This window comes from Colletes latitarsis, chromosome 6, assembly GCF_051014445.1.
Source record: "Colletes latitarsis isolate SP2378_abdomen chromosome 6, iyColLati1, whole genome shotgun sequence".
In the NCBI taxonomy this organism is placed as follows: Eukaryota; Metazoa; Arthropoda; class Insecta; order Hymenoptera; family Colletidae; genus Colletes; species Colletes latitarsis.
The window spans coordinates 22359390-22376904 of NC_135139.1; the positions used below are offsets into that span (position 1 = coordinate 22359390).

At 41.4% G+C, this 17515-nt stretch overlaps 6 protein-coding genes across 8 annotated transcripts in view; 4 read left to right on the plus strand and 2 right to left on the minus strand.

Annotated features, from left to right (window-relative positions):
• LOC143343047 (dexamethasone-induced Ras-related protein 1) overlaps positions 1–2745 on the plus strand; it is a 67563-nt gene extending 64818 nt beyond the window's left edge. Inside the window, exon 6 of the mRNA XM_076767547.1 lies at positions 85–2745. Coding sequence (XP_076623662.1) covers positions 85–297 — 213 coding nt within the window. The 3' untranslated portion in view covers positions 298–2745. The remainder of the gene's footprint in view (positions 1–84) is intronic.
• Positions 2746–2892: 147 nt separating this feature from the next.
• Pmp34 (Peroxisomal Membrane Protein 34) lies at positions 2893–10513 on the plus strand. 3 transcript variants are annotated; one of them, XM_076767544.1, is made up of 9 exons: positions 2893–7096; positions 7782–7983; positions 8075–8135; positions 8783–8852; positions 9097–9242; positions 9305–9418; positions 9701–9948; positions 10035–10102; positions 10168–10513. In XM_076767544.1, exons 2-9 carry the CDS (start codon positions 7912–7914, stop codon positions 10310–10312), a joined length of 924 nt encoding a protein of 307 aa, XP_076623659.1. In that variant the 5' UTR covers positions 2893–7096; positions 7782–7911; the 3' UTR covers positions 10313–10513. The 3 variants fall into 3 exon arrangements, with proteins under 3 accessions (XP_076623659.1, XP_076623657.1, XP_076623658.1); XM_076767542.1 differs by having other exon boundaries at positions 8783–8849; positions 9094–9242; XM_076767543.1 differs by lacking the exon at positions 2893–7096 and adding an exon at positions 7598–7672 and having other exon boundaries at positions 8783–8849; positions 9094–9242.
• A 130-nt stretch (positions 10514–10643) lies between these two features.
• On the plus strand, positions 10644–12600 carry LOC143343046 (uncharacterized). Its single transcript, XM_076767545.1, has 4 exons — positions 10644–10950; positions 11266–11476; positions 11542–11718; positions 11820–12600. The coding sequence occupies exons 2-4, from the start codon at positions 11294–11296 to the stop codon at positions 12081–12083; spliced, it is 624 nt and encodes a 207-aa protein (XP_076623660.1). The 5' UTR covers positions 10644–10950; positions 11266–11293; the 3' UTR covers positions 12084–12600.
• Positions 12424–13241, plus strand: LOC143342850 (uncharacterized). Its single transcript, XM_076767136.1, has 3 exons — positions 12424–12454; positions 12530–12866; positions 12986–13241. The coding sequence occupies exons 1-3, from the start codon at positions 12424–12426 to the stop codon at positions 13239–13241; spliced, it is 624 nt and encodes a 207-aa protein (XP_076623251.1).
• Positions 13242–13598: 357 nt separating this feature from the next.
• On the minus strand, positions 13599–16283 carry LOC143343043 (uncharacterized). The gene is made up of 6 exons (XM_076767541.1): positions 16153–16283; positions 14886–16091; positions 14622–14808; positions 14150–14547; positions 13857–14068; positions 13599–13730 (listed from the first exon to the last, which is right to left on the minus strand). Exons 2-6 carry the CDS (start codon positions 16007–16009, stop codon positions 13714–13716), a joined length of 1938 nt encoding a protein of 645 aa, XP_076623656.1. The 5' UTR covers positions 16010–16091; positions 16153–16283; the 3' UTR covers positions 13599–13713.
• Positions 16284–16655: 372 nt separating this feature from the next.
• Positions 16656–17465, minus strand: LOC143343049 (uncharacterized). The gene is made up of 4 exons (XM_076767550.1): positions 17238–17465; positions 17065–17161; positions 16908–16992; positions 16656–16833 (listed from the first exon to the last, which is right to left on the minus strand). The coding sequence occupies exons 1-4, from the start codon at positions 17455–17457 to the stop codon at positions 16657–16659; spliced, it is 579 nt and encodes a 192-aa protein (XP_076623665.1). The 5' UTR covers positions 17458–17465; the 3' UTR covers position 16656.
• Positions 17466–17515: the final 50 nt, after the last annotated feature.

Sequence of the window (17515 nt, forward strand, 5' to 3'; positions counted from 1 at the left end):
CGTCGAAACGATTATGGGTTCTCCGTCGTCGGTGTCGAGTGGCACTTTTTAAAAAGATCTCAAAGAGGGACAATTTGTTTCCAGCCGAAGCACAAAGCCACTCTGAGCATAAAGCGACGACTGAGCGACGCCTGCGGCGTCGTGGCGCCCAACGTGCGTCGACCCAGCATAAGAACGGACCTGATGATCATGAGGACGAAAACGTGTTCCCTCGCGGCCGGCGTCGAGAACAACGCGCCAGGATCGAGGATCACCCTGAGATCCTCCGAAGCCAGAAAGACGTGCTCCATTCAGTGATATCTCTCCAAGTACCCCCGTGATACTGATTTCGAAACAAACGGACATTGGGTTCGTGGACGATCTTCGCGAGCGATCAAACCGTTCGCATGGACAATTGACACTTTTTATTGCGCACAAAAGTCATTAGATTTAAACGGGAAATAACTATTTCTCACTCGGTATTCATCGATAAAGGTTTGTATTTAATACGATGTCGACCGTGAAAATGATAACTCGGTTATTTTTAAAAACGTAAAAGGCAAGAATCAAGGATAATTTTAGAATTTAGTCCCATAGAACAGGGACGATAGAACGTGTTAAATATTTAAAGAATTTTTGAATAGATAGCGTAAAATGATATTTGAAACGTAATTAAGAAAGTATCTGTAACTAGTAACTTTGCAAATGTATTCTTTTCCTTTTTATCTTCGATACGACCTCTCTTTAAAAAGATACTGGTCTTACTTAGCACGCTCGAGCGTCTTGTTAACGAGAATTTATAAGTTTAAACTGATGCACTTTTTACGAGACACGAACAATATTTCTCACGAAATTAAATAACTTCTACCTCCAGCGTTCTTTCCTATCTTTAAAAATAAACGAGTTATCCAGGTGACTCGAATGCTCCACCCTGTACGCGTTTATAGTTGGGCCGAAGCGAGAATCGAATCTAATGTTCTGTCGGCTGATATCTATAGTTGGAATAAAATAAATTACCAGCTTTAAGACCACTCATGGAATTTTTAATTGCGTCAGATACCACTTTCACGCCAAGTAGTTTACCCCCTTGTTGGACAGACATATTCGCGAGAGACGATTAGGTCTGTGGTCGAGCACTTGGACACGGTGGGCGTAGCCTATGGAGTGACCTTGACTGCCCAGTTTATTCGATCCCGACTATAGCGACGAACACACCGTAAATTGTGATATCGAAATCAGATCGAAGAACGGACAATATTCCGAGACGGTAGAAGCAAAGCCCACGTTTCAATTTATTCCTTCTTCGACCCAACTATCGATAGAGATCTGGTAAATAAACATACCGCAAAATTCATCCTGATCTTGAATCTCAAGATCGAGCTCATCGTCACGTATTTTTCTCGACAAGAGGATAAACTCTCTAAAAAAAATGATTAAAGTTTTGACGAAAGCAGGCGATGCATAGTGCACCCAGTACACTCGACCAATTTATCTTCCCTGAAAGGGACTGCAAGAAAACGCGAATTAATTATTCTGTTTTTACGATACTGGCCGAATGTCGCGGTTAACTCGAATAATACGGACGAGAAGTCGCGAGCGAAGATCGTCAAAAGAAAGGAAATGTTTAAACCGACCACGCTGCTCGCCTTAATTAATTAAAGGAATAGCTCTAGCATAGCGTCCCGGAAGTAACGTGTACTACTAAAGTAAGATATAATCGAGGATCGAGTTGTCAGATTAATTAATCGGGGACGATTAAAACGGGAAAAAGTTCGGTGTAATTAGCTGAAGCGAGAGAAACACCGTTTCCGCGATGGTTTCTGGAGCTCTTGGAGCGCCGTTGGAACAATCGACCGTTCCTCAAGATGAAGTAACATTATTCGTTCTTTTCGATCGAACTCATTTTTTAAATTAAATCTTCTCCGCCGGAAGAGTCGTTCGGTTGATGTTCGAATATTCGAAAATTTGGCCTGGGCAGAAATACTCAATTATTTTTGTCTCGCGAATAATATAGAAGGTATTCTGGTCGACGGAATCGTTTCGTTAAAAGTTCTTACAGTTGGGATTAAATAAATAATTTTTCCAGGTCGATGTAATTCTGTAATGGTTGCTAGAATGGTCGACTGATCGCGGAACTTCCATTCTGTTTAAGCATGATTGTGTCCAACCGATACGAACCAAATACCGTATACGTGTATATAGTTAATTTATTCATATGGAACGGGAAAGTACGCCATTGTTTCGATCGTGTATGCACGAGCACCTGATGCGTTCATCGATCATCGCTAAGCTTCGAGTCATCGTCGAATATCGTTCGAATTTGGACGTTTCCGGAAGCTTAACAAATAACATGTGCAAGTTCTGTTACTTTAAGTATGAATTTTAAAAACTATTCGATCGACGGGTTCCGTAAATCTAAAGTTAATATGGAAAATGGAGGTTCTACTGACGTTTAAAGATCCGATAAGCTTCCGAAGCTTCCAATATTCCGAGTAGATTCGTTCGAAGGCTGCCGTGACGAACACGAAGCGTTTCGAATAGTGTTGCATACGTGCTACTTAAAGTTAAATAATCGTTATTGTAATAATCAAAGCGCATGGAAAGATTACGTACGAAAGACGCGGTCTTCTCGTACAACTCACCTCTAATTTTTCGGACCAAAAACGTTCCGTTTTCTTGTAATAAATGCGTAAACGATCCCGACGTGTTTTCATTGCTGGCGCAGTCAAGTATCAAGCGTGTCGCGAAACACCAAAAATGCCTGGGCGGGAAAAAATCAATCACTGTCTTATTTCATTATTAAAAAACAAATTATCGGGATTCCCGTTGCCGCGTCGCGGAAACGAAATTAATAATTCTGCAATCGGAATCCGGATGGTGAAGATTCCACGGAACACCGGGAATTCTTCGCGCGTCGACGTTCAACATAATAATCAACTGCAAAGCAATTACTAACCCCCGGAGTCGCAGTCTACGAGAACAACTCGTCGTGTACTCGAAATATAGTAAAATTTGTATCGTCGCCTTTTATTTATGCGATTGCGTGGCGTATCATTTTCAGGGCAACGCCCCCGGGCAGCATAATGAAAAGACATTTTCGCAGAACTCCCTGCAGATTAATTAACCTCTTCCACGTACAGAACAACCCCCGCAGGTTTTCCTAGGGCGAGGCGAATTACTCGGTTAATACGTTAATTAACTTGTCCGACCGCCACTGTCTCGGTCCGGTATCTGCACGCTATTCGAACATTTTTATTCGTTTGAAAATCGCGCCGCGATACTTTGACAGAACAAAGATGGAGGACAACCGAATCCACGCCACGATTTTCATGCATCGAACATGGATTTCGCGCCCGACAAATTTTACCGGGAATTTCCTTTTTATCGGAATAATTATTATCGTCGTGAATTTCATGTTAATTTTTGTTTACCAGCTAGAATATTCATGCCGCTCTTTCTAGGTTCAATCGATGGCTAATCGAATTTCATCGTCCCGTAAATTCGATGGTCGATGTCTTGTGCACCCCCGACGCCCCATTCAGCCGTCGTTTCTCTCGCGATATTTCTTCTCTGGACAGCTTTTACCGACGATTCGATCTAGTCGATAGGAAATCAGCCGCTGAAGCTACGATTTAAATTTATTTAAATCGAGTTCTACAGCCACTCGTCCCTTCGATTGCGCGGGCAAACTGGTTTGGCGTATCGCGTAATACGATTTTATTTCGAAACTAGAACCGCCTAGTCGTTAAAACGTGGCGTCGAACGCAAGAGAATGTTACTGACGATCGTCGACCGCGTCGGATAATATTTTAAGGGCGCGTGTCAACCCCCAGGAGGGGTAAAAGAAAATTTTATTTTAGTCTCTAGTCGTTATTGTATTAGTTATACGCTGAATATAGCACAATTTCTGTTATAGGGTTTCTTTTCTATATCCTTTTAATCAAGTACGAGGACAAGAGATTTACTCTTTTATTTTAATACATTACACTACAATCGGTATATCTTTAATTTATATGCGCTCTTAATTTAACGACCTCGGGATTTTAACAGATTTGATCGGTGTCGGAGGGGGACACGAATCTTTCCACGGAATCGAGACCTTTCTTGTTACGGTTTAATGCATTCAAAGTAATGCGCGCTAATTGACCTTTCTTTCATTACAGATTCGCTGGAGTTCGTCAGTAAGTGGAAGATACTAACGCCTTCGATTTTCGGCAGGGGCAATTCCATTTCGAAGTAAGACTCCTCGTAACGGATACTCCAATTATTTACCGAGTGAATATTCTTGTTCGAAGCATCGTTTTTCAAGACTTTAAAAATTTTAAACGATCAACGAGAAGCTTACCTATTTTTACTTTGGGCGGTTTATATTGTATTGTATTGACCAAAACACAAATAATGTAAAACGTACGATTTTCTAACGGAGAGGACGGTCTTATCCTACTTAAAATCGCAGTCTCTTATCCGTAACGTATTCATTAGCGCGTGGCAGTTCTTGGTTTAATAGGAACGAGTGGCCGTTGGATTAATAATCCGAGGGGGTCCGGAGGGACGTTCCCGCGTCCGCAAACGAGACTATTTGCAGCATCTGTCGTGATTTCGCGACCCGGGTCCGATATCAGGGAAGTTTCGGGAGGGAGCAGCAGCTGAAGTACATAAGAAATTCCAATCTCCGGTGGACAAAAGGAAAGCTGACAAAAAGACGTCCCAGGGTGGCCGACGTCGACTTTGCGGCGTCGTCGGCTCAAGTATCGAGGCCCAGAACTCATTAGGAGTTTCAGTACGGCGAGGACGAGGTGACCACGGAATTCTAGACGCGCGGAATGTTTAATTAAACTCCGTCAAGAACCCCGGGAATTTCGGACGAGGCGCCACAAAGCTCGAACATCAAGCGAGTGTCTCCTTTATCGTTCGGTCGTAATATCGACATTACGACACTCTTTTCCCGCGCACGGAACCCATTGCTAACCCGAAACACTTTTTTATGTTTCGTTCCAACGATTCATCTACTTAAGGCTCGTGCGTATCATTGTAGTAATAAAAGCCCAATTTGCAGTAATATATTTACTATAAACGAACCGATAACGCGTTACTATTAGACGTAATTTAAAATTAATCGTCGTATGGTATTTAACGCGTGCCTCCACTTTTTCTTTGCATCTTTACGTTCTTGTGAATTGAAAAGATTTAAATGTCTCCCCCCAGATAACAAATATTCTAGTCACGCTCCTGCATTATAGCGTTTCTTCCCGGATCTGCCCCCATCAATCATGCTTATCTAGCAGTTTCTTAAACGCGACGCTGTTAATTATTTGTTAAACAGCCTCCAATTACTCGGTAGTTTATTAGTATATAATTAATTTGATAGATCATTCGAACGGTTGATAGCGTCACGTGTACGGAGAGATTTGTTACATAAGACTTACTGATAAATCCAAGTGGCTGATTAGAGATTAAACGCTATTTGTGGCAATAATATTTGTTATTGTGGTACTTTCTCTCCTCTTCTATGCACGAAGAATCAGAACGACGCTGATATTGAAAGTAAAAATGTAGTCCGAAAGTTGTCGAGGAATTGCAGGAGTTTGTAGGACGTGCACCTATCGGTAAAATATCCTCGCTGACCGGTGAAAACGCAAGGAAAATGGGAGGGAAGCATGAATCACGTTTCGCGCTATCGCGAGGCGAACGCTCGTGGGAACCATGGTCGGTCGTGAAACGGAAAGGGTGGATTTCATTTTAACGGGGGGGAAATTCGAGAACGGGTCTGCCCCTCTAACGAACCCCTGGCACGTAAAATCCCAGCGGGGAAATAAATAGAGGATACTTTGAAACGCGCGAACGATAACCGCGAACGAGCTGTAAAATTTTCCTCGCCGTCTGGAAATTCTCAGCTTTTACACGATAGTAATGCATCAGAAAATACTGTGAATTATCGTTCTTCCAAGGATGTGGATTTCACGATGGTAATTTCTATCTAACAGTAACAGCTTCGGATTCTATTTACTATCAACATTTTAATCGAACCTCTAACAAATAAAAAACAAGTTACAACAGCCTCGAAAAGAGGTAACAAATAACTCTATCGGAACGTTTAACTTATTTGAATTCTCTTATTCGATTACATTAACGTTTTTTCAACAGTGCGAATGAATATTTCATGTCCATCCGAAGTTGTTAAACACTTAGTATCGGCATGCACAATATTATCAAACGATAAAATATACTAGTTAATATTCTTATCGCTTTTATCGTATAATTTGCAAACTCGATGACCAAGCTAAATAACCGGAATCGTTCGATATGTCTTGAACGTGCCGTTCCACCTCTATCGTAAGCCAGATTAGATAAGCTCTGTTCACATTTCTTACTGCTTAATTTTAGTTTAGCGGTAAACATTTAGAAACGTGAGATCGTCTAGACATTTTAATATAATAACGAAACTATTATGTTTGATACAAAGTTTAACCGTTTAGAAAAAGTTGTCAGAATCGGTGGATCTGTTTGGTAGATTGTCAGAATCGAGATATCGAAGTAATTTAGCGACACGCAATTTTAAACTTTCCCGCGCTTCTGAGCCGTTAATTGCGATTAATAAGCGGTCAGGTATGAAACTGAAATAGATGCGCATGCTCGTGTACGGTCTACGAGAGCTACACCATCGACCTCTCGAGCTATCGTTCTAACCGCAAGCGCAATAAGACGCGCAAGCGTATTATCCACGGTGCAAACCTCCATGGCCGATGTAATTTTATCGGGCGCGCCTAGAGTACGATAAATCGACCAATACTTTCGCGTGGAACTTGGCTACCGAGCCACGGAGTCGAATCGTGTCGCGTCGTCCGCCGAGCTCCGCGTTCGGAATGTTCAGCTGTGCCGCGGTAAAAAGAACAAACAAAACGAGCCAGCCGCATCTATAGACGAAGGTCGTCCTCACGTAACGACGTTAAACGCGAGAGAGCACGTGTGGATTTCTCTTTTCGACGACTTAGCGACGGAGTTACAGAATTTTTCCTCGTCAGTGTCAGCGTGCCATTCGTCGAAGTAGGACGTAATCGCTCTTAGTGCCACTCTTGGACATCGCGCGGTTCTACGACCATAAACAGTACTGGGCGAGGTATACACCAGAAACAAACAAAATTTTATTTGACAACCGATAAAACTCACGCATAGAATATTCGTCACGTTCGTTCGAATGAACAGTGACATTTGTATCCGTTCATTGCGACTATTTCAATCTCGGAAACGGTTGATCGCATTTCATTTGTTGAAACATTTTATCTGAATGAAAATTTTGCCCACCTCTTGTATGTACGTACCTACAAGCATAATCGGGGCTAAACATAACGTGTTTGCTTATTTGCGATTATGGTTTCAAAACAATTGCGCGGTAATTCTGGGGTATTTGATTCTCGTAATATTGTATTGTGATTATCGTGTAATCGTAATCGTGAGTTATTAAACTGTGTAATAACGTGTGATTATCGTGTGATTACCTAAAAATAATAGCTACGAATACATGATGGAATTACTTTTTGCCCAGATCTGCTCCCAGATAAGGTGTCTCGAGCTTTTTTTGATCGTTGTTGGTTCTAATAAGAATTGTTTTCGTGGTTAGTTCACGGCGTGCGTTGCGTTTATCGACGGTGGTGATTGGATTATAGTTCGCGGGACGTTTATTTTTATTGACAGCGTACGTGTCATTATAGTTAGATAATCTACATATAATGACGTTATTAGCATTTCAATGTGTCACAATGATTATTATTTTCTAATTAATATGCATTATTCCGTGACCAAAGGTCCCAGGTTCAAATGCACTTGTCAGTCTTCCTCCGTTATGAGACTAAAAGAGATTGTGTACTGACTCGACTTTCGTAAGTCGTGCTCTTAAACATTTTCCGACTCTGTGTTCGAACTATTTAAGACAAAATGGGCAGCGGTAATTACAACAGAAGCATTTTCTCGTACGACACGTTGGTGCACGCGATATCCGGGGCTGCAGTAAGTACATACGATAAAGAAAAACCTTCGTCACACGTCGAGTTCGCAATTGCGAATACCACGCGATTCAATGCTGCGTACCGTTTTATAGGGCAGCGTCGTTGCTATGGCAACGTTCTTCCCACTGGATACCGTGCGAAGCCGACTGCAACGTGAGTGTATTTAAATTACATTTACTAATTTCTCCATTGATAATTATTGAACAAGAAATATATGCGAAATCTTAAACTTATAACATTTGAAATTGTATCTTGAACCACGACGAGTACGTTCAAACAAAAAATTATATTAATTTTAGCATAGATGCTAATAGCTTCACTCATCCTACAAAAAGTCTACACGTTATTATTAACGTTTTTCTCGTAGATAAATGGCGCGAATGAAACGTTTCACTCTGCATGAAAATCAATGTAATTCTTTATCAATAAACGTACCGTGCGTACACCTTTAATCGAACACAATACAACGCACAAAAGGGAGTAGAGTCGCACAAGGGGATCCACCCCTCTACTATGAATAGCACTAGGACACATCAGTGATTCGCAATCTTCGCCTTCTTGTGAACTCCGTCGATGGAGAACACTTTCTAGCGCACAAAAATTAGCGTACTTTCTCGTGCCTACTTTAAACTTTTCAATACTATTTATTAAATAGTAATAAAAAATTCTTCGTAACTTCCAGATTTTTGTAATACTTTCACTATCGAAAACGGAAAACTAAAATACCGCTAGAAGCGTACATTTTAAGAACTGTAAATTGTATTTAAAATAGCGTGCAATGAATTCGTTATATTTTGTAGTGGAAGATGGACGGGATTCGAAAAATACTCTCGCAACGATTCGCGAGCTCGCCGCGAAGGAAGGACCGTAAGTTGCATTTCGTAATACGTGCAAATCAAACACACTACGGAACACTTATCATTAAAACAATAATTGTATTGCTCTTGAATCTACTGTTTACACGGGCGACAAATTTTTGCACTACCGATGTTTGCATTACCGAAATTGCTAACTATTTTTTTCTGAGCAAACACTTTATTTACTGATTATTATCGTTAAACGAGTTACAAATTATTTCTTAAATTTTATTTGTTAAATATGTTTGTTCAAGGAGTACCTTGTACAGGGGGATGGTACCCGTTCTGCAAAGTCTATGCGCCAGCAATTTCGTTTACTTTTACACATTCCATGGCTTGAAAATGCTCAGAACTAGAAGAAATCAGACGGCTGGAAACGATTTGCTGGTTGCATCGATCGCAGGTATTTTACTGATACTCTACACTGCTTATCGGAATGGGCTGTTCAAATTTTCTGTTCTCAAGGTGTTATTAACGTTCTTACGACAACACCGTTGTGGGTTGTGAATTCAAGACTGAAGATGAAAGGCATCGGTCAAGCACCGGAGAGGAACAACAACGAATATAATACGTTATACGGTACGTTTTCCGTATTCAATATTTATCTTCCATAATATCGCTAGAACGAATAAATCAACATCTTATTTGAGCTTGCAAAGAAGTTTTGCTGCAACGCTATTTATTTAGTATTAAGGGAATTGCCATTTTGCATTACACCTCGGAGACGTATGTAAATAATTACTCTGTTCTTCGTGGAACCGAGCACCTTTTCTCATTTTAATTAAGATTGACGACGTTAAGTACACAGCATCCACCTTTTAAAATCACACGCCATCACGAGAGGCTTATGTTCTTTCACAGATGGCCTCATTCACATATGGAAATACGAAGGTCTGGGAAAGCTTTGGGCCGGGACCTTACCAAGCTTGATGCTCGTTATAAACCCAGCTATTCAGTTTATGACTTACGAAAGCCTAAAAAGGCACATTACCGCATCATTGAACGGTTCACCGCCCCCTGCGTGGGTATTCTTTGCTATCGGTGCTATGGCAAGGACGATCGCCACTGCACTGACTTATCCATTGCAATTGGTTCAGACTAAACTCAGAGTGAGCATTCGAGGAAACTTAACGGTGAACTTTTTCTTCTGACGCTTCGTAAAAATTGTCTAACTATGTATCTTTGTCATCTTCAGCATGGCCACAAGTATCCAACCCTTCCAGCAAATGCTGGCACATTGCAAATTCTCATGTACATGTTGAAGTAAGTATACTATTTCGGTAAAATGTTTTAAAATTAATCAAGTTAATAATCGCTCTTCTTTATAGAAAACAAGGAATAGCGGGATTATACAAGGGTATGGAGGCCAAGTTACTACAAACTGTCTTGGCAGCGGCGCTCATGTTCCTAGCTTACGAAAAGATTTCGAGATTCGTTTTCCGCATTCTCTTGCACAGACCCGTCTTGAGATAATGATTTTTCGCCCTTTCAACAGTATTACCCGGTAATTAGATCCTCGTACGATGTTCCGTTTATTGTGATAGGATCACGACATGTATTATAAAAATGTACGATTTACGCCCCAACAAATGAAACAGAGTTTTTACCTAATGTAATACAAAAAAATACTACATCGCCATTTAAAATTTTTGAATAAAATATATTAAATACCGATCCAGTCTCTCTGTTATTATACGAGTCTATATAAATCCTTTAGTAACCATTAATCGAGACGGCGTTGACATTTTTTGTTTAACCAATAGTGTCGACGCTGTATGACGCAATATTATAAATCGCGTTTTTCTATACCCACGGAAAATGTGAGGCAAACCATCGAGAATACTGGCGAATCTCAAGAAAACGCGCTTCCGATTTCAATCGAATTTCCGTACCAAATCCAATCGAACGACATCGCAGACGCGAAACACGACCACAAAATGGAACGATAAGCCAGCTGGACGCGTAACCTCCGTCGACCAGCAGAGCTTGACATTAAAGAAGATCGAGCACAAATCCTCGAAGGCGTTTCTAAAGCTCTGGAACAAACTGAAGCCAAGCAAAAGCTCAAGGAACCGGTTAGAACCCGATAAACGCCAGACGGTGGTTTCCGTGTAGGTTTCGATATGGTATTAAAATAAATTAAATTTTACAAATGTCAAATTGTTCGATGTATCACGAATCCTACGTTTCTGACGATACTTGACGATTGAGACCGACTCTGTGTCGAGTTTCTAACAAGTAAAGCAGGTAATTCTTGCACAATCGAAACGTTTAAAGTACGAATGACGCGTTGACTATCGCTGGTGATTTTAATGCCGCCATAGTAGGTCTATCGCCGGATTCAAACCGTTACGCAGCGTCGGTAAAATGTGAAATTAATAAGTTTACGTCGACTAGCGATCGAACAATTATCGCAATATTCTCAGACGGAACTCCAGTCATGCCGAGAAAACGATGAGCGCGAGATTCCAGCGGGAGATCCACGAAACGTCGCCGACCAAAAAATTCTTTACGCCTCGCCTTGGCGGGAAAAATCGCGAACCACAGCCACCTCCGGTTTTCGACTATTTCACTGCCATTAGTAAACCGGACGTGTCGAGTGTCTTCAATCGTACGAGAAATGGTCGCAACACGACGGTTAGTGGCGTTGCTTAGAAAGAGGGCATCAAAAAAGCCGAATTATCACAAGCCAGAATTTTCAGACAAGATCACGGGCACCCGGAACGAAGTCGTGTGCCCAAAGAAAAGGGAAACAGCAATCTCCGGACAGCAAGAACTCGAATCCCGCTAAAAACGCGACAGCGTCCAACGAAAGAAAGGACGTAGGTGAAAAAGGGAATGGTACAGTCGACGACGACAAATTATCGAATTTGTTAAAGGTTTGTCAGTGTCCGAAACAAATATCCTGCCTTAAGTAATACGTTGTCGCCGATCTCGATACACCATCGGTGAGGTGTAATAAAAAGTTTATTATACGTAGAAAAACGCGCCAGCGGCTGACGGAAATGTCGACACGACGACAAAAGCGATCGAGAACAATGACGAGCATCGAACCACGGAGAAGAAAGCGAAAAACGAGAGATCGGACTGCGAAAATGCCGCTGCAAAGTCGCCGGTTCTCCAAGTCAAGGGCAGCAGAATACCGAGAGCGAAAATGCCGGTTAATACGATCCACGAGGTCCATCCGGTAGCTAACACGGATCTTATAAAAACTATAAAAAAGACCTTAAAGTTCAAATTCTGACTAACTGCACAGCAGGGTAAGAAGGTGGCCATAAGCGACAAAACAGAGGACTCCGCGTGTTCGAAGCGTTCCACGACGTCTTGCGCCGCCGACAAGTTAGTTAAGAAAGTAATCGTTAATCACTTATTTTAATTAGAGACGACTTTACCAATGCACACTCGAAGAACGACAAAACTTTACTTCGAACTAAAGTAATTTTGTTTACCTTAAACTGGTACTGCAAATAAATAAAAACCATTTTCGACTGTCTCCGCAGTCCTCCTCAGTTTAGAAAAGTTATTACAACGATTACAGTTTTTATAAACCGAAGAGGATAGTAAAAAAACGTATTTTGTTCGCTATGTTAAAATATATTTCACCCAATTTTAAGCGTCGAAGAGCCGAAAATATGTGATAAAGCTGAAGAACGAATCGCCTGCAAACAGCAAGCGGTCTGCCTTAAACAGTTTCAGAAGAACGCAAAGTTAGTTCCAGCATCGTTGTAACGGCGTTGACGAAGATCGAAAGAAAAGTTAATTTACACGATTTACGCAGGACAGCCTGTGACGAAGAGAAGACCTCGGAGTCGGAGACAGACATTAAGACTGAGGGCGATCTGGATTTCACGACGAGCGATGAACCTTCAGCTATTATCGACGACCAGCGTGGATCGAAGATTCCAAGGAATCTGAAATTAAATTCTCGTCAATACTGTATCGATCACGAGTCTCCTTCCAGCAATCCACGGGACGACGACAGCGATTTGAAGAGCTCGTCTCCAGAGGAATGCAGAAAAAAGAAATGGTTGGCGCATAGAGTCGCTATAAAGACTTTGATAATTTACTTGCAAGAGATTTAAACCTTTCTAAAGATATGAAAAACCCGATAAGAGACACTATTGCCTTTATTGTTTAATTTGCTAGGCCATTAAAGCGCCGGAAGTACGTCGACACGAGTTTGGAAGACCTGGACACTTCGTCTGATGGAAACAACGCGAAAAACCGCAAGAATAAAAATCGAATGAAAACGAAAATTCCTGTGACTCTGTGCTCCAAGACGAGTTCGTTGGTGAACGCGTCCCCGAAAACTTCGAGTCGTCAACGATCGAACTTCTCGTTTTTCAACACGCTCTTCGACATTGTCTTTTGGCCTTACTTGTTTCTGAAGACGAATCGCTGATTAATATCGATTACTCGGACACGGAGAAGTTCGTTGGTAATGAAAAGATCCAAAAGTAATGTCTTTAGATTTATTTAACGATTTCTTGAAAACGTTTCTTTGAAATTGTATGCGGGCAAAGTATTTGCCTATTTCTATTCTTCTATTTACCGAGAATTATACTCTTTACAATCAATTGTGAACTTAGTTCTTCCTGCACTACGAAATTAGGTTAGCGAAATATTTCAGAAAATATATGTTTCGTGGAAAATGTAGGTACGTGTTTGAGAAAATATTTGTTTAGTTACAAATTCAACGTAGGTATATGGTGTCGTCGGGGTAAACATGAAGTGGTTACAAAGAAACGATTATAAACAATTATTTACAAAACGATGGCGATGTAGTTTTTTTTTTTATAACAAGTGTCAACATTTTTAATTACAAAATTCCTTACGATAAAAAATATTCCAAATTGATTCTCTTCTCCAGAATTTTACAACACGCCGATTGCTGAAACCATAGACAACCATTATTTAATTACAAATTCAAACTTAAACAGCTTCTTTTAATATTTAGCACTACGATCAAAATAGCTTGTTAAGCGTTAACGAAAAGGAAAATAATCTTAACGATTACCTTTTTTCATGGGTGTTGATATACTCCTGCGGAGCTTCTTCGAGAAAATTGATAATGTTAGTCTGTCGTAAAGACTATCAATTTCGCTCACTGTGTTTTCTAATATTTCGGTAAGAGCTTTCTCGTTCTGCACCAACGCCTTGTCAGCAACCAGAGACAAGTGCAGGTAGCCTCGATAAGTTAATAATGAACATCCGATCCCCGTATAACTTCTAAAAATAATTATATAACAAAAAGAGAACTGAAATATAACCAGAAGCGAGAACTAATAATTATCGATGGAATTTTTTTACCTGTTTGGTATCCAGAAGACCAAGTTCTTTAACAAATGTCCTAAAATCTTGACTTCCTGAGGCCCGACCAAGTTACTGAACACCATAGTGCTGTGACTTTGAAAGATCGGCCGTAAAAGTTTCTCCGGAAGCACAGCCGATAGATACTTCATTACCAAAAAATTAACCGTATAATCTGGACTTGTTCTCAACGCGTCGTTCGCCGTTTTAACGTCCTCCAGACGTTCCAAAATCTGAGAATTCTCCCGTGGATCTATGGACGCTTTGCCATTTATCTGGGAAATACAAAGAGGCAATATGCCCACCGAGAAATTATTCTGCAGGGGCAGATTTTCACACAATTCCTCTATTTTCGTTGGTAAAACCACGCTCAACTTATTCGGTGTAGGTTCGTTCATCTGCACGATAAAAAATGATTTAATGAAACAGGATAAAAGCGAAATATGAAACAATAAAAATGATGGTCACGCACGCGAAGAAAGTATTTATGCAGGCTGACGGACAGAGCAGCCAGTACCACGTCCCCAAACTTTGCACCGGTGATACTCCTTATGTTTTGAATCTTCGTGAAGAGCTTCTGGTCGCCAGCGTTCTTGAAATCGTCCTCCAGCCAGTATGAAACCAACTTTTCCCCGGATAGTTCTGCTCCATGGAGTGCACTGCGCCCGTAACATAGAAAATGGTCATCGAGGAAGTCTGTTTAAATGAATAAACATTTAAAAAGCTCAAAAGGAACCTTTTGTCCATGCTACGAAAAGCCTGTTGAACCAAACACGCAGGAACACCGACGACAATTTTTGTCGCCCTCAGACATTTCTTCCACGTTTTCCAAACATCCTCCAGTATGAAATCTTTCAATCTGTCCCCCTCTTTCTTCGCAAACGCCCACGCTTCTTGCCTCAGATCCTCCGCGGTGACGTTCTGAAGGTACTTGAGTCCGTTCCTGAACTGTCCCCGCAGAAATTTAACGACCTCGAAGAACACCACCAAGTGGACGAACGGCATGGAAGCCGACATGGCATCCTTCTGAAAATAACACGCCAAACTTCTTTCCCCCGTCGCGTACGATTTCAACTGACCGATCTGGGGCACCGTTATATCGATCTTTTTCGCAACCTCGTTGTTCGTCCTGACGTTCGTGTACTCTAGCTGAAGACACGTCTCTTGGACCTGTTCCCCGTCGACGACGACCTCCCGGAAGAATCTCAGGAGAGCCATACCGTCGCCCAGGGAATGGTGGACGCGAATCAACACGGGAATCCGGATTTTGCAGGTCAAACGTTCCTCCAGTCGTCGAAGGTAGTGGTGGCTCGACCTGGGGCAACATTTCCCGATCAGAATCTCCCAGGACGCAGTGTGATCCTCCGGCAGGGGCTGATTGCAAACGTTCCACAGTATCCTCTTCAGGTGACCGTTGTAAATGTTGTCGCAGGAGCCATCGCAGCTCGTGCGCTCGTACTCCAGCCACCTGATTCGTTCCGTTAGATCGATCTGGTCGCTTCTCTCCCAAAAGTGGTAGCCAAACTTGCTCCTCCTCTTGTACAGCAGTTTTTCGTAAGGTGATCCAAGTATCCGGTTCCTCGCCAGGCGACGAAAACTTTCCAGGAAGTTGACGTTTGAATGACGGGCATCCTTTTCCAGAATCAACAAGATGTTGTTCACGGAAAGGGCCGTGGACTCCTCCACTGCCCAAACGCGGTCCATTCCGTCGAGAAGACCGGCGTACTTATCCCTCAGCTGTATCCACAATAGAACGTCCACGATGCGACGATAGAGGTACGAGCATAACAGCACCAGAGCGATGGATGGAGCGAGAATAAAAGTAAAAATCGTGAATAACGCTTGATATATTTTTGACATAATTGTTTCGGTTGATGTTAAGCTTGTTGAATCGTTCTCCGAGCTCGTACGTCAAGTCTTCGATCGTGTAAAGTGATGGCACCTGCGAGGAGAGTTATAGTCAGCTAGATACTGTTACGAACGTTTTGGAATACTCGACTTACATGATGATCCCAGAGCACCCGAACTCCGGAACAGTTTCGATGCTGTTCAGCACCAAATAAGACGACTTTCAGCACGGTTGCTACTTTTATAGCGAAGCACTATACATCGATCGGCCTTAATTTGATTTGACGTGACTCTTTTATCCGGTTATTACCTTTAGTTAATTAGACGGTGTCTTTAAACGTTGACCCCGCGGTAAGAACACGACATGCTTGGTCTTCTTAATGCTATCTAGTTAGGAAATTTAAAATATCGTTTCTTTCTTTGTTTTAATAGATAATTAAAACGAAAATCAAGAGTAACAAAGAAAACCCTCTCTGCAAAGCGTCGTCTTTAAATTATGGCGATTCTTTTTATTATTTATTAATTAACGCGTTATCTTGTAAACCCTATTACACTCATTTACGAATTCTTCTTCTTTTTTACTGTGACAAACCGCAGATACATAGGTTCTACTGTAATATATTCATAAAAATAATTGTTTCTAAATCTTGGACGACTAATTAACGTTTCCTAGTTGCTTCGACCTGCAGCGTTTCGATGGAACCGCGTAGCAACGTTTCCTGTTCGTCTTTCCTCTTTTTCAGCCTCAAATACTTTTCGCAGACGTTTTCCACCGCTTCGTTGCGTTCGATTAGTTTGTCGCCGAGAGTTAATAATTTTTGTTGGAGATCTTGAATCTAGAATTCGGTCGCTCGACGTTGTATCATTCCGGATCGATGATTTAAACTCGATAAAAAGTGTATAAACGTACTTCGTTCCGCTTCTTCTTGAGAAGAAAATTCGCATTTGTGACATCTTTCTTTAACTGCTCGTTTTGCACCAGCAAAGCATCGTATCTGACGAATCGTTTGAATTAGAATTTCTTTCTCTTTTGTTGATGGTTTATTCGTTTATATAAATATCTATACTTCTGGTGCCAGGTTCTCTGCACTTCTCTCTTCAAAGACTCTGGCAACGCAATTCCATTACCGAAACGATTGTCAGTAACGCACTGCCGGAATAAATCTATAAAATATTTATAACAACCAACGTTCCCGCTAACCATACGAACAGAGGCTTGTGAACAAAGTTTTGTACGTACTCAGCATGCTTTTATTGCGTTTATTCGCTTTCTTGAGATCATCTATCGCTGTTCTGTTCTTTGTTTTCAAGGCCGAGTATCTCAGCCATCGTTCAACCTCCAAACTCCGAGAAATCATTAAGCTCTTCTCCAACGAACTTACGGTGTCGCGAATATTTCCTACCTTCGTGGCATATTCCTCTACCGAAATAAAAATCTTTCGTACGCGAGCATCGTCCATAATTTATTCCACGCATTTATTCAACGACCAAAAGATATGATCTGAAGTCTAACACGGC

Excerpts from the sequence above, each read along its gene's own strand:
- Pmp34 (XM_076767544.1), top strand. The coding sequence starts at position 7,912 with ATGGGCAGCGGTAATTACAACAGAAGCATTTTCTCGTACGACACGTTG. Across the intron at positions 7,984-8,074 it reads ACGCGATATCCGGGGCTGCA|GGCAGCGTCGTTGCTATGGC; the intron begins GTAAGTACATAC and ends ACCGTTTTATAG. Across the intron at positions 9,419-9,700 it reads CGAATATAATACGTTATACG|ATGGCCTCATTCACATATGG; the intron begins GTACGTTTTCCG and ends GTTCTTTCACAG.
- LOC143343046 (XM_076767545.1), top strand. The coding sequence starts at position 11,294 with ATGAGCGCGAGATTCCAGCGGGAGATCCACGAAACGTCGCCGACCAAA. Across the intron at positions 11,477-11,541 it reads GAAATGGTCGCAACACGACG|ACAAGATCACGGGCACCCGG; the intron begins GTTAGTGGCGTT and ends CAGAATTTTCAG. Across the intron at positions 11,719-11,819 it reads AATTATCGAATTTGTTAAAG|AAAAACGCGCCAGCGGCTGA; the intron begins GTTTGTCAGTGT and ends TATTATACGTAG.
- LOC143342850 (XM_076767136.1), top strand. The coding sequence starts at position 12,424 with ATGTTAAAATATATTTCACCCAATTTTAAGC. Across the intron at positions 12,455-12,529 it reads TATTTCACCCAATTTTAAGC|TTTCAGAAGAACGCAAAGTT; the intron begins GTCGAAGAGCCG and ends TGCCTTAAACAG. Across the intron at positions 12,867-12,985 it reads GAATGCAGAAAAAAGAAATG|GCCATTAAAGCGCCGGAAGT; the intron begins GTTGGCGCATAG and ends TTAATTTGCTAG.
- LOC143343043 (XM_076767541.1), bottom strand. The coding sequence starts at position 16,009 with ATGTCAAAAATATATCAAGCGTTATTCACGATTTTTACTTTTATTCTC. Across the intron at positions 14,548-14,621 it reads TGCATAAATACTTTCTTCGC|ATGAACGAACCTACACCGAA; the intron begins GTGCGTGACCAT and ends TTTATCGTGCAG. Across the intron at positions 14,069-14,149 it reads GTCTTCTGGATACCAAACAG|AAGTTATACGGGGATCGGAT; the intron begins GTAAAAAAATTC and ends AATTATTTTTAG.
- LOC143343049 (XM_076767550.1), bottom strand. The coding sequence starts at position 17,457 with ATGGACGATGCTCGCGTACGAAAGATTTTTATTTCGGTAGAGGAATAT. Across the intron at positions 16,993-17,064 it reads CAGAGAACCTGGCACCAGAA|ATACGATGCTTTGCTGGTGC; the intron begins GTATAGATATTT and ends ACGATTCGTCAG. Across the intron at positions 16,834-16,907 it reads TCAAGAAGAAGCGGAACGAA|ATTCAAGATCTCCAACAAAA; the intron begins GTACGTTTATAC and ends ACCGAATTCTAG.